This window comes from Taudactylus pleione, unplaced genomic scaffold (assembly GCF_031769625.1).
Source record: "Taudactylus pleione unplaced genomic scaffold, aTauple2 ptg000393l, whole genome shotgun sequence".
Taxonomy (NCBI): Eukaryota; Metazoa; Chordata; class Amphibia; order Anura; family Myobatrachidae; genus Taudactylus; species Taudactylus pleione.
Genome location: NW_028284794.1, coordinates 6,828,513 through 6,842,593, shown reverse-complemented (window position 1 = coordinate 6,842,593; position 14,081 = coordinate 6,828,513). Strand labels below are relative to the sequence as shown.

At 42.6% G+C, this 14,081-nt stretch overlaps 1 protein-coding gene across 2 annotated transcripts in view; it reads right to left on the bottom strand.

Annotated features, from left to right (window-relative positions):
* Positions 1-14,081, bottom strand: part of LOC148507435 (galactose-3-O-sulfotransferase 4-like) — a 145,974-nt gene that overhangs the window by 41,644 nt on the left and 90,249 nt on the right. The window contains exons 1-2 of one of the 2 annotated variants that reach the window (XM_088446034.1): positions 12,360-12,460; positions 4,184-4,297 (exon numbers count right to left, since the gene is read on the bottom strand). In XM_088446034.1, the coding sequence (XP_088302160.1) occupies positions 4,184-4,269 (86 nt within the window). In that variant the 5' untranslated portion in view covers positions 4,270-4,297; positions 12,360-12,460. Of the gene's footprint in view, positions 1-4,183; positions 4,298-12,359; positions 12,461-14,081 lie in introns of those variants that run through there. The other variant, XM_088446033.1, reaches the window with a different exon arrangement.

The following is a 14,081-nucleotide window of genomic DNA, read 5'->3' as shown; positions in this document are numbered from 1 at the left end:
GGCCATCCTGCTGCTACTTTGAAATGTATGCTGATTGACTATGTTCCTGACCCAATTCGTGGTGGAGATAGGGAGTTACTCCTGAAGAAATGCGAGGCAAGGTGGATATTTAAGTTGGACACTGTGGCCCCTAAAGGCCTGAATGAATACCATCCCTACAGTATTTTTTGCGGTAATATATAATTTTTTGTATTTTTTCTGTGGTAATAGAATTTTTTACATTTTGTAATTTTTTCTATTTTTTCATTTCTTGCAGTGGGGCGTATTCTGAATAGAGTTTGGCACACTTAGGTATTACTTATATGTCAATATTGTTGTGAGATTCATTATTGATGTATTGTGTGTTAACGCATTTAAGTGCACTATTGCTGTTGATATTGGATATGCATATATTGGCTTCTGATATGCAATTCATACCCTTATTGGCATTTGTATATTTACCGTATGTGTGTTGTTGTTATGTTTGTGTTTATGTATTGTGTCATGTTTATGTCTAGGGGTATCCTGTTTCCCTGTAGCTGACTTACTGTGCCACTTTGGATATTAATTGCATTTTTTGTGCCTATTTGGGCTGAGGGCAGCCCATATATTGTAGTGGCTTGCACATGTTAGTAGGCAGCACCTGTCATTGTTGCGCTTGATAGCGCTGGTTGGTGGGCATTAAGTGTTGCCTAGCAACCTCTTGTGTATTGATTTCAGCGCTGACCGCATTACTTCCAGTTGCGATGTGTTCCACTTTGTGGAACGCATGCTACTTCCGGTTTGCAGTGCTGTGACAGTACAGAGCCATTTTTGATGTAGTGTGTGAGCCACTGAGCTGTCTGTGGCAGCGCCGATTAGGCGTGCCGTGTGGTGAGTGGCCCAGGTGTCTATGTCCTTGTTAAGTATTTTTTATGGACTGTATCCCTCCACTTCCGGAGTTGCTGGGGGTGGAGCTTGCTAATTGGCTGGATTGTATGGTGTGGCTATTTAAGTTAGCTGGGGGACAACTAGATTAGGGGTTTACTGGATGGTAGCTGTGTGGTGGCAGTTTAGTCTTGACAAAGCTCCTTTTCGGACTGAAACGTCGACTCTGTGACATGCTTTGTGAGTAAATAAATGACTTTCTACTGAATGGTGAGTGCCCAATTCTGTTCTCTGTGTTTGGACTTTATTGTCTTTATTGGAGCACCTTGGATTATATACTGGACAAGTGAGTGCAGCCTTTTGGACGAATGTATATATATATATATATATATATATATATATTCCATAGACAGAAAACCTTACGGTTTCACATGTCTCATTAAGGCTGCTTAGACATGATGAAAAGCTGACACCTTAATAGACATGTTCCTTGCTTAATACAGATATGGTATGCCATGACACCATGTGGTTAACTGCAGATTCAACACTCTCACAGAATGAGATTGCTGTCACTCCCAAAATGCTGGAGCTGCTAATTCACAGAATTGTGCCTCTCATTACCATAATAAAAGATGCTTTGTTAATCCATTTACTGTAAGCAGTCAGCTCTGCCCTTGTGTTCTGAAAAAGGCTACGAAAAGTGACCATTGCCAATGACACCATCCCCATCTGCTAGGACAACTACTGTGCCGCTATGAATGTGTCTGTACTGTATACAGTATTAATAACTTACGGTGCCATTGAATTTGCACTCTTGCACCACTCTCTATGCTGTCCCAGGCTTGGACACAATAGTGTTTTCATGACTTCAGAAACTGGTAGTGAATGGGCTCTGTATGAGGTCGCTCTATTACAAACTGCACAAAATAGCGTCTATTTCGATGCTGCCCTAGACTCACCTAACCCCTCAAGTCTCTCCTAGTAAGAATTGCATCTGTTCTGTACATAATGGCCAGGCATTCCTGCTCCACTGTAGCTCAGGAGGAGTTTACAGCTGAGGAAAAGAATCAGTCTCTTCTCGTACTTCACTCTCTGTGACAACACAGCCCCCAGACCCATCCCGGAGGCATCTGTTAGCAAAACAAACCTTTCCCCAAATTTAGGTACCTGCAGCACAGGTACCATACATAAGGATTGTTTTAAATTCCTCCATGTGGCCTCCGAGGCTTTGAACCACTGTAACCTGTCCGATTTGTTCTTTTTCAAGAATTATGTCAATGACACGGTATAGGTAGACCATTTAAAACTATGATTTGATAGATAATGGTAACGATAATGATATTGATATCATTCAAATCATCCTTCTAAATCACTATATGTGTATGCACCATTACACTGCAAGTATGTTATTGTAACCACTGATCACAGTTCCGATAGTCAGCTAATATAGCAATAGTGACATGTAACAATAATACAGTTAATGTTTCCCTTCAATAACACAAGTCTGTAGATTTGTTTAACATCTCTCTCTATTATTTAGGTTTTTAGCAGCTACATGAGTATGAGGGACATTCTGCCGACGTACGTTTCACAACTGCTTTCTTGAGGCAATCAGATTGCCAGAAAGACCGGGACTTTTAAACCTCATTCATCCAATCAGGTAAGTCTGTGTGGAGTTTAATTCTCCTCCTCTTTTTCTCTTGTATGTTATTTCTATATCTGAGATAGGTATTATAGGAATATAATGTTATAAATTGATATTATTTGACTCTCAGTTTTAGTTATATATTTGTCTATTCTTAATTCATCTTCTAAATTATGGGACATTTATTGTCATGAATTATATAATATCATATTTCATTTATTCAGTTAAAATAATTGATGAGTAATTGATCTATTCATTAAATAAAATATTATAATTTAAATTTTACACAATGCATTTAATAACACTGATTGTAGATCTATTCAATAATAAATGTGATCTTACTTGTTTGATTATTGTATAATAAATTTGATTATAGTTTTTTGGTTTCATAAAATTATGGTTGCTTTTTATTAGTTGTTGATTTTAACGTGATGCATTAATAGATATTCAGAACTTTAGTTGGAATTATATTTTTTAAAAGTATTGAGCAATCATACCCTATAATAATACACCTTCACCAATAATGAGTTTATTAATTATTTGTAATTATTATAGTTCATAGTTTGTAGTTTATCTAAGTCCTTTCTACCATAGTTTGGTCTACAGGTATTGTCTCATATGAATGGGTAGCTAATTTTTATAAAATGTTCATACTACATAGTTAATGTAGTAATATAGTTAATTAAATTCAAATGAATACCTTACTCTGTTATATTTGTAATATCAAGCTCCCTATGAGTTGTCCATCTATTCAGCTATATTGTTGTGAAGTGTAAATCTATATCTATATTGTATCTTGACTTATTGTATAATTCATAGTGATATTGATGTAAGTGTATTAAGCTTATTTGTGTGATATTCATGTGTACCTTATACTGTGATGCTTCTTGGTTCCCTTGTGAATGATAATAAATTATTATAGTGTAATTGAGTGTATGTGATAACTCTGGTATATTTGTATGTAATAGTGATATTTTATGGATAATAATGAATATGTGTGATCCCATAATTTAGAAGATGAATTAAGAATAGACAAATATAATACTAAAACTGAGAGTCAAATAATATCACTTTATAACATCATATTCCTATAATACCTATCTCATATATAGAAATAAAATACAAGAGGAAAAAGAGGAGGAGAATTAAACTCCACTCAGACTTACCTGATTGGATGAATAAGGTTTTAAAGTCCCGGTCTTTCTGGCAATCTTATTGCCTCGAAAAAGCAGTTGCGAAACAAACGTTGGCAGAATGACCCTCGTACTCATGTAGCTCCTAAATATCAAAATAATAGAGAGAAATGTCAAACTGCTAGAGATCTACAGACTTGTGTTATTGAAGGGAAACATTAACTGTATTATTGTTACACGTCACTATTGCTATACTAGTTGACTATCGGACTGTGATCAGTGGTTGCAATAACATAGCTGCAGTGTTAGAATGTTGGACTAACAATATAAACTGTCACCTACTGTATGGTGATTATCTCTACATAGTAAACTATCACACTGTGGTCTGGAAAAGTGGGTGGGGGCCTAGTAGCATGGGGTGTGGCCTAATGTAAAATGCCACTCCCCCCATTTTCTCAAGCTTGTCGCATGCCCACCGCTCCAGGAGCTGATAGCCATACCCACAGTCCCTTTCTCCAGTGTATAAGCACAGCGAGCATGTGAATGAGCATTTTCTTACCTGTGTGATTCTCTGCAATAAGGTACCTCTGGAGAAATTGATCTTTCCTGGACAGGCAGTGTCTTGGGTCGGTATTCACTATTCATGCTGGAGATAACATTGTCTGGAAGCCGCCTGTTTGCATAGCAATAAAACAAATGTCATCAACATGCAACAGAGGTTCAACCAAATAATACATAGTAACAGGAGTTTTGGGGCAGGACAAAATGGGAGTTTCCCATATCAAAAATGTTATATTAATAAAATATATTTGCTCATTTGCTACCATTGCATCTCCCCAGCACCATCATCCTGCACCTCCCCAGGACAATTATTCGGCATCTCCCCAGTGGAGTTCTTCTACCAAAGCACAGAATAGCCCCCGTTTCACACACAGATCATGTCCCCTTAGCACAGAATAGCCCATCTCCCCCACACATGTCATCTTCCTTTAGCACAGAATATCTCCACTCCCCACCGACAGATCATCATCATCTTCTCTTAGCAAACAATATCACCCTCCCAACAGAGAGATCATCTCCCCTAGTTCAGCAGATCCCCCTACCTCACAGACAGATCATCTCCCCCTAGAGCAGCAGATCCTACCTCCTACACAGACAGATCATCTCCCCTTAGTGCAGCAGAACCCACTCCCACAAAGACAGATCATCTCCCCCTAATACAGCATATCCCTCCACAGACAAATCTTCCCCCTAGAGCAACAGATCCCTCCTCCTACACAAACTGATCATCTCCCCCTAGTGCAGCAGATTCCCCTTCCCTAAAGACAGATCATCTCTCCCTAGTACAGCAGATCCCCCCTCACAGACAGATCCCCCCTCCCCAAATGACAGATCATCTCCCCCTAGTACAGCAGATCCCCAGTCCCCAGATCATCTCACCTTAGAAAAATAGTCCCCTCCCCCACAGACAGAACATGTCCCCTTAGTGCAGAAAAAAACACCTCCCTCTCAGACAGACAGATCATCATTCCCCCACCCAGACTAGTACAGAATAGCCCTTTGCCCCCCATCCCCTGAGATTAATCTCCCTCACCGGATCCTAGCTATTAGCTAATCTATAAAAAAAAATAGAAACCCCACTCCAGCCCCGTTTGCCGGAGTCTCCCAGGCAGCCAGCTCCGATTGTTTCCTCTTCACTCTGTCCCCTCCCGGGTGTGGTATAAGAGACAGACAGTAATTAGTTAGACAATATCTAGATAGAAACCAGATGTTAGACAGTCAATAGTTAGCAATAGTTAGACAGGGAAAAAAGTTCGACACAGACAAAAGTCAGACACACTAAAGTTAGACATGTAAAAAGTTTGACAGGTACAAAAGGTCGACAGGGTCAAAAGTTCGACATGAAAATGATCGACACAAAAATGGTTGACACATTTGTTATTGTCTAACTAATTACTGTCTATCTATAGTCGGGAACCCTAAAAGGAAAGCCGCTTCGCATGAGAGAGGTAGGTTGCTATAGTAGCTGTGACTGGCAGCCGACCGGCTGCCTGTCATTCAAAACACAGCAGGGATAGCCTGTGACGTGATTCAGGGGGCGGGGCCACAGATTACAATTGGCCCCACAGACCAATCGGCCCACTGGGATTTATCCCACTGAGATAACGGCCAATCCGCCCCTGTGTATAAGACATGTGTCAGGCTAATTACATTACTAAGACAGCCTGCTGATAAATAGACTTACAATATCAAGATAACTGTACATATCCTGGTCGATAAGTTTTCTTACATATGCTGACAGTCATACTTTGATAAATCTGTAAATTAACAGACATGTGATATAACGATAGCCACACACACTTCAGCTGTGTGACTGCAACATTAATTAACTGCTGCATAGTGACGGCATTTAGAAAAACAGATCTGCACAAAGAGCCATATACTGTATATTCCCGCTGTGCGGCTGAAATACAAGCTGATCCCTCCACTGTGACAGCCTGCAGATTATCAAATTAATAGCATCTAAATAACTACACGTACTCAGGCTGTGCTGCCGTAATTTAGATAGATCGTAGCATTGTGACAAGTCAGTAATCTACATCTCTTCCTGGATGCATGGCAATAATATATGCCAAATACTACAATGTGATAAATCTATAGATCAGAACATCCTGTAGCAATAACATAATTATACACTAACTAACTATGGCCCTCATTCAGAGCCGTACGCTCTGAGCAGAGCGCACGCTCTGAATGAGGGCCGGCATCCATGTAAATGGAGCGTCCTCCTGGACGCTCGTATAGCTGTGGGTCACCACCCACAGGCTATACGAGCGTGCATTTTGATGGCCGCGATGGTCGTGACCATCGCGACCATCGAAACTGCGAGCCGGAGCCTGCGGTTGAGGTTTTCAACTGCAAGCTCCAGAGTGATTTTGGCTCTATCAGAGCCAAAATCACTCCCACTGACATCACTAGTGATGTCAGTGGGCCGGCTTCTGACGGGAGGCGTTCCCGTGGGAACGCCCCCGTCAGGGAGGCACGCCCCCGGCACGCCTACCAAAGGGGGCGTGCTGTCAATCAACATCGACAGCACGCCCCCTTTGATCAGACACAATGAGCGAAGAACTTTCCTTCGCTCGTCGCGTCTGGCGCATGCGCACGACGGAGCTCCCTCCGTCGTGTGCATGCTCAGTCCAGAACATCGACCCACTTGCGAGTGGACAGCCGCTCGCGAGTGGGTCTGAATCAGGCCCTATGCCAGCACAATTTATACTGATCACAGCATATGTTATGGCCAACAATCAAACTATGACCCAGTCGTAGAATAATAATTATACTGTGCACATAGATTTGTGCCTGTGATCTTCTGCTGCTCTGTAATATATGATGAGAGTAGGATCTCTTGAAATACCAAATAAATGACACTGCAAAATAATCCTCTCTGTGGACACTTTCGAATGGAATGGTGTGACAATATAAGAAAGTTACATAATATAAAGATACACAGTACCTTACCATTTAGATACATAGTATCAACTACACACAGAGGACCTCATTCAGAGTCGGTCGTTGCGGCAGCACGGTTGTACGCCACCGATGTTCACTAAACTGCGCATGCGTAAAATTCGCAATGCACGTGCGCAAATTAACTATTACGATCAGAAATTGCTCTCTCCTTGAACACAGCCAGGTCGTTAGTTTGAGTAACAGGATGAGGCGTTTGTGGGTGGTAACAGGGGAAGGTGCTTGTGAACGGGGGAGTGGAGATCCGAACGCAGGCGTGCCTGACTATGCAAACAGCATTTTATGGGAGTGCATAATTAACTAAGTAGTGTCATGGTACATGTGACATGGGAGGTTTTTACACTGACTTGATCGTAGAGCTTAAGAGAGGGTATGGTCAACCTTAAGCTCTACAAACAGCTACGATGGTTCCCAATGGTCTCGATTAATCCTTATATGCCTGGAGGTGACGTGTATTGCGAACGAGAAGGGGGCGTATTTTTAGACTTATGGCTGCATCCTCCCCTCGCTCGTCCAGCTAACGATCCCATCTTAAAGACGCAACTTGCGAGCCCTTAATTTGCATATCTGGCCCCTTTTACCTTACGACCGAGCGGCCGCAACGACCGACTCTGAATGAGGTCCAGAGGGCCTGATTCAGAGCGCTCGCTCTGAATGAGGGCGTCTTTTTTTTTTTACGAAGCGGTTTCCTGGCCGCTCACATTGCTGTGGGTTGCCACCCACAGCTAATACGAGCGGCCAGGATGATGGTCGCGATGGTCATCGGGCTTGCGACGAGACCCTTGTGGTAGGGTCTCATGGCCGCAAGCCCCAGAGAGCTTTCGTCTCAAACAGAGCTGAAAGTGATGTCAGTGGGGCCGCCCCCAAATGGTAGGTGTTCTCATGGGAATGCCTTCATCTGGGCAGCCACCCCCCGGCCCACCCACCAAAGGGGGGCTAGCTGTCACTCAACATCGACAGCACGCCCCCTTTGGTGCGAGACCCGGAGCGACGGATTGCATGTCGCAATCCAGGTCTCGCGCATGTGCACGACGGAGCCGGCTCCATCGTGCGCATGCACTCTGGGCCACCATCGACCCATTGCGAGCGCTCAGCGCTTGCGACCGGGTCTGAATCAGGCCCAGAGAGCATAGCAAATTAGATGCACCTAGTGATCGAGAATAATTCCCTGAGCAGCATATGATTAAATGTGTAACAACGGTTAATTGATGCAAATGCAATGATTAATAACTTTGGAATAACATGGTATAAATGGAATATTCACTTCCTATCTGATACTGCTTTTATACCTAAATTCCGGGTCTGACCTGGAGGTTGGAACAGGGGGCCCGATTCAGACCCGCTCACTAAATGCGTTCACACATAGCCTTCCGATGTCCACTGTCTGCACATGCGTACGCATCGCAGTGCGCATGTGTGAACCAGTTCATGCTATCGCGAAGCGCTCGCTTGCTGCGCATAGCCACCTCACTAGAATTAGTGACAGGAGAAGCCATTTGTGGGTGGTGACAGAGGTTGGTTGCTAGAAACAGGGGAGTGGTGGTGCAAATTGAGGCATGCCTGAACATCTTAAAGCCGTTTCAGAGGCGTGCAGAATTAAGATGCAGTATCATAGTACATGTCACATGGTTGTTTTACACACTGAAGCCCTCGCAGTGCTTGTGGTAGGGTGTGGTCAACCACATGTGCTGTGTTTGCTTCCGATGGTACTCGATGTTACCGATGGTTGCATACACATCCTTGAGATGATGTGCATAAATGGTCGCCTTAAGACAGGACATAGTGGGTGTGCTGTGTGTGAACGCATCTAGCCAGAGGGTCTGAATTGATCCCAGGGTTCAAAACTGGATCAGACCCGGAATTTAGCCGGCGCCGACCCAGGATATTCCCGAGTCGGCGCCATTCACACCAGAGCCGGGTCTGCAGTGACCCTGCTTTTCTGTCGTTGAAGTGGATGCTTGGAGATGACGTCATCTCTAAGCACCACTGAAGCTGGCCAATCGGAAGGCATGTGGCACGATCCACTAAACAAAAATTACAGTGCACTACCAAATAGCAGCCAGTAAGGGATTGTCTGTCCCTAAATGGATATCAAATATATATATAACAAAGGTAACTGGCACTTATGTATAAAAATAAATATAGTAGAGAAACGGAAGTATCAAAGTGTAACAATGATTTATTATACAATATAATTAAAAAGATGTTACGGACAATCAGAAAATGACAGTAATATTAAAATACATCCTGTAGATATTAGTGTCCCTTCTGTTTGGAATAGGTGGTTATAGGACTGGTTCCCGAGCGACTGAATACATGAACTCAGCGATAATTACCGTAGGATGGATTGAGTGGTCAAACAGTCCTCTTAGCGTTTTTGGAGTATCCGGGTCTGTAAAAAGATCCACTTTAGGCTGTAAGTCCAAAGTCCATACGGGAGACAATTATTCAGTCCACAATCCACAATAACTCCAATGGTGATAAGGCACCTTTCAATCCTTTACATTAGTAACAGGGTAAATCTTGCAGGTGTAGTAATAAGGTTTGACGCATTTCGCTGGAACAATGGCATCCAGCTTCATCATCATGACCCGGATTGCGCCGTTTACACTGCAGGGTTTCATGGGTTATTCCCATGTAAAACCCTGCAAGTTACCTTCATTGGATTGCCGGGTCACTCCACCTGGGAATCCAACCCTGTCCCCCTTTACACCAAGGAGCTACATGGGTTAAGCCTGCAATGACCCGGGTTTTAGCTCTAGTGTAAAAGAGGTATAACACGCAAAATAAATACACCATTTTAACGCTTTTGCAGTGTTTGATAGCGGAGAACCATTTTTTACAGTTGTCCTGACTCCTCCTAGTAGGCCTCACACCATTTACAGCCTGGATGACCCCCACCCAAATGGCAGTCTTGCCTGCAGAGGTGCTGGCAGCCTTTCGTCCAAAAAGAAGCTGGTGGTGCTTCATGATGTCCATAACTAATGTAACATTCTGGCCGAACGTGAATTTCATGTTGTGGCCTGTCTTAGGTTTGCTGCTCTGGTGGACCTCCTTCTCACTGTCCTCACCAGATGTGACATAGGTCTGAGTAGCAGACATCTCCTCTCACTCACTCTCTCCCTGCCTCTCCTCTGCCCCTAACATCCTCCTCTCCAAACACAAACACTGAACACAGACAAAATAAAATACAAACAAACGCAAACCTCCTCTCCCAGACCACACCTCACACACACAAATAAACACTGACAAGACAACCCTAAAGATAGAAATCAGGACCACATTATTTGGACAAGCCAATATACTACAAGCAGTCCCATTGTGCAAAAAGCAACAAGAGCCATTTGGCCTATTGTGGCAATGGATAAAGAATTGAAGGTGTTTAAGCACAAGACACTAGTGACATGTTTCCACCAAGGCAGCAATATGAGGGACCTAATAGTACAAACCGACATCACCAACTTTGATCACTGTAGATTGAGGACTACCACGTAGAAACCAGGTTGCCATAAATGCATCTACTGTGTAATATGCAGATATCTGGATACAGGATCTTCTTTTCCCCATCCTCACAGCAGTCACTACATTCCATTCAGACACGTTGTCACCTGCTCGTCATGTTTGTACATCTTCAAGTGCCAATTCAGGCTACAGTATATTATGCTGGTAAATCTTCCAGATCTTTTGAAGAACACATGGCAGCACATGCTTCAACAATCAAACACCGCTATCTAGTCATACAAGCTATCAGCCAGTGGCGATACACTTGATAGAAAGGACTCATACTTTATTCTGTTTAAAGTACATGACCATAGATCAGAGGTTCCCAAACGCAGTCCTCAAGGCTCCCCAACAGTACAGGTTTTGGAGATATCCATGGTTGAGCACAGGTGGTTAAATTAAATTGACTGAGGTACTAATTAAGTCACCTGTGCTCAACCATGGATATCTCTAAAACCTGAACTGTTGGGGAGCCTTGAGGACCATGTTTGGGAACCTCTGCCATAGATCATGTTCTGGAAAAAAGTGCGTCGAGGAGACAGAAAGAAAGAATTGAGGAAATTGGAAGCAAAATGGATTTTGCGCCTGGACACAGTTTCTCTGAAGGGCATTAATGAAAAAAACTGCTGGAATTAATTCTTATAATTAAGTGTTTTTTTACTTACTGTTGCTTTGTGTGTTTATTCAGATATTAAGTCTTCATCAGTTATGGAAATAACTTTAAGATTTATTAAGTGTCTCATTAGTACTTTTTCTATTGCATGATAGAAACTAAAAATTTTATGTTACTAATTTTGCTTTTAAGCTGTGTCCGTAGTGGGCATATTTATGTTGTTACCTTATATTAGGTGCGTTGTTTCATGGATACACTATTGTCTCAATCTTGCATTATTTTTATCATGTCTGTTCTTTTTTTATTTTTCTATTTTTTGTGTTAACTATATGTGGTGTGGTTGTACATGCTCATTCCCTCTTGTTCTTTTGTTTATAGCACCAGACCACAGGCTCTCTGCACCACTGAGGTATTGGATTTTGCTTAGCAATGGCGCACCTACACTGTAGGCGGAGGTAGGGGACGGCGTGATGTAATTAATATGTGTCCCATCAAGGGTGCTGTGTGGATCCAGCGTTTGCATCAGGGTATGCAGTCTTGTTCCTTACTTATGAGAGGTAAGTTAGACTATTCTTTTGCTGTAGATGTACTGTTATGTGACTATGAATGGTTGTCTTCACAAAGGTGATTATATACACCAAATGTCGACTAGATGTTTTTGATTATTTGAATACAGAGACTGATTGCATATTCAAGATCCTGAGTAATGTCCCTTTTTTGCTGATATATACGTGGAGTGATTTGCAGCTCTTCTTGGACTAGGACACCTGTGCTCTATTCATATCTGGCATAGTGAGTGCCTTTGTATATATATATATATATATATATGTCTCCAAAAATTCTGGCACTCAGTTGCTATGGTGCAGCTTCGTGTGCTAGTATTCTATAATATATGTTGCTGGTCCCAAATAATTCAAGTCCACACACTGCACTACTAATGCAAACACTATGTTTTGAGCATAGTTTAGGTCATATTATCAATGCACAGCAATAACGTTTCAGGATCCCTCCGGACCCCGTCCTCGGGCTGCTGTGATGGTAACAATGGTAATATATAATAACAATGAAAAGTGAAAATACTAAGACTACTTACCTTTATTCCCTGTGTCACCATGTGTATGCCAATCCCGGAAACCGCCCGTGCTCACATGTCGGTCGGGACTCACTCCGATGACATCAGCGCTGGGTGTCGGATTGTTGCCTAGCAACGTCGACACAGCCTCCATCTCTGGGAATTGGCTGAAAAAAATTTATAACATGTTAAAAACATATGTAGTGAATGCACAACATGTACCCCTGAATGAATGTTGTGAATAGCTGATATATTGTATGATATGATAATGGGGTGGGTGCGTTCAAAACTGGTGAGTAGTCTGTGTTACGTGTCTGGCACTGGCTCTGCTAATGAAGTATATGTGTCCCTGTGAAAAAGAGAACCTGTGTCAATATTCTGAAAAAAATATGTTGGTGTGTGGCAGTAATGTATGCTAAATGTATAGGACCCCTAATGGATGTTCTGGGAACAAGAAATGTGATGTTAAATATATGACACTAGTGCAATACTACACATATACTTAATATAATTTTTAATGCACAGTCCAAAAATGGGAGCACTGATGTCTCTAGAGCATACCTCCCAACTGTCCCGCATTTAGCGGGACAGTCCCGTTTTTCTGGGACTGTCCCACTGTCCCACCCACGGGTCGCAGTTTCCCGCGGTGGGTGGGGAAGTTGGGGGGAGCATGCGGGGGGGAGCCCGGGGGCTGCCCAGCATCTCGGAGATGCTGGGCACGCCCCATTAGTGATGTAAACCGGGCGTGTCATCAGACCACACCCCTTTACGATTAGGCCATGCCCCCTTTTCGAGCGCACGCATATTCCGACTCCCTCCCAACAAATGTTGGGAGGTATGCTCTAGAGGGCATTCCAATCTATTTTTTCATTCAATCCTGCAGGGTGTAGGGTATTCAATCTATATATCCACCATGATTCAAATTTTAGATGGATCGCATTCCTGTCTCCTCCCCTTTTAAGAGGGGGTACCTGGTCAATGATTTGATACTTTAAAGATGATAGTGAATGTTGTTTCTCTTGAAAATGTTTAGCCACCGGTTGGTCCACATGTCCTCCTACTATGGCCTTATTGATTGCCGATCTGTGAAGCGCCATTATTTTCCTGAATGTGTGGCTGGTCATGCCAACATAGAATATGCCACAGGGACAAGTGATGTAGTAAACAACATATTTGGATGTGCAGTTCAACACATGTTTGATGTTGATGGTAACCCCTGTATGTGGATGCTTGAAGTTTGGACCTGTTATTAAATAGTTACATATCACGCATGAGGGGCAACGATAACAGCCGGTTTTCTAAACCTGGCCAAAAATGGCTGTTGGTTGGTTGTATTGTGTGACATCAGTCTTGACTAGAAAGTCCTTCAAATTTTTACCCCTTTTATAGCAAGTCATGTCGTGTATGTCTTAAAATGGATAATTGGAATCCGTTGTTATTATTGGCCTAATGCTTTGGTGCCACGTGGAATAATTGGACTTGCAGTTGAAAAGCGGGTAGTCCAGATTAATTTCTCCTGCTCTTGTTGGGATACACTTTTTTTTAAATTACCTTGTCTATCCAGTTGTAATACTTTTGCTTGTATGCTCCTTAGTAATGACAAGCCATAACCCTTCTGTAGGAATTTATTAATTACTACCTCCAAGGCCGCTGGTAATTTTGCGGACTCACTTGTAATGCAAACTATCCGCAGCATTTGTGAAAAAGGCAATCCATCTTTAAGCATTTTGGGATGGTGGCTAC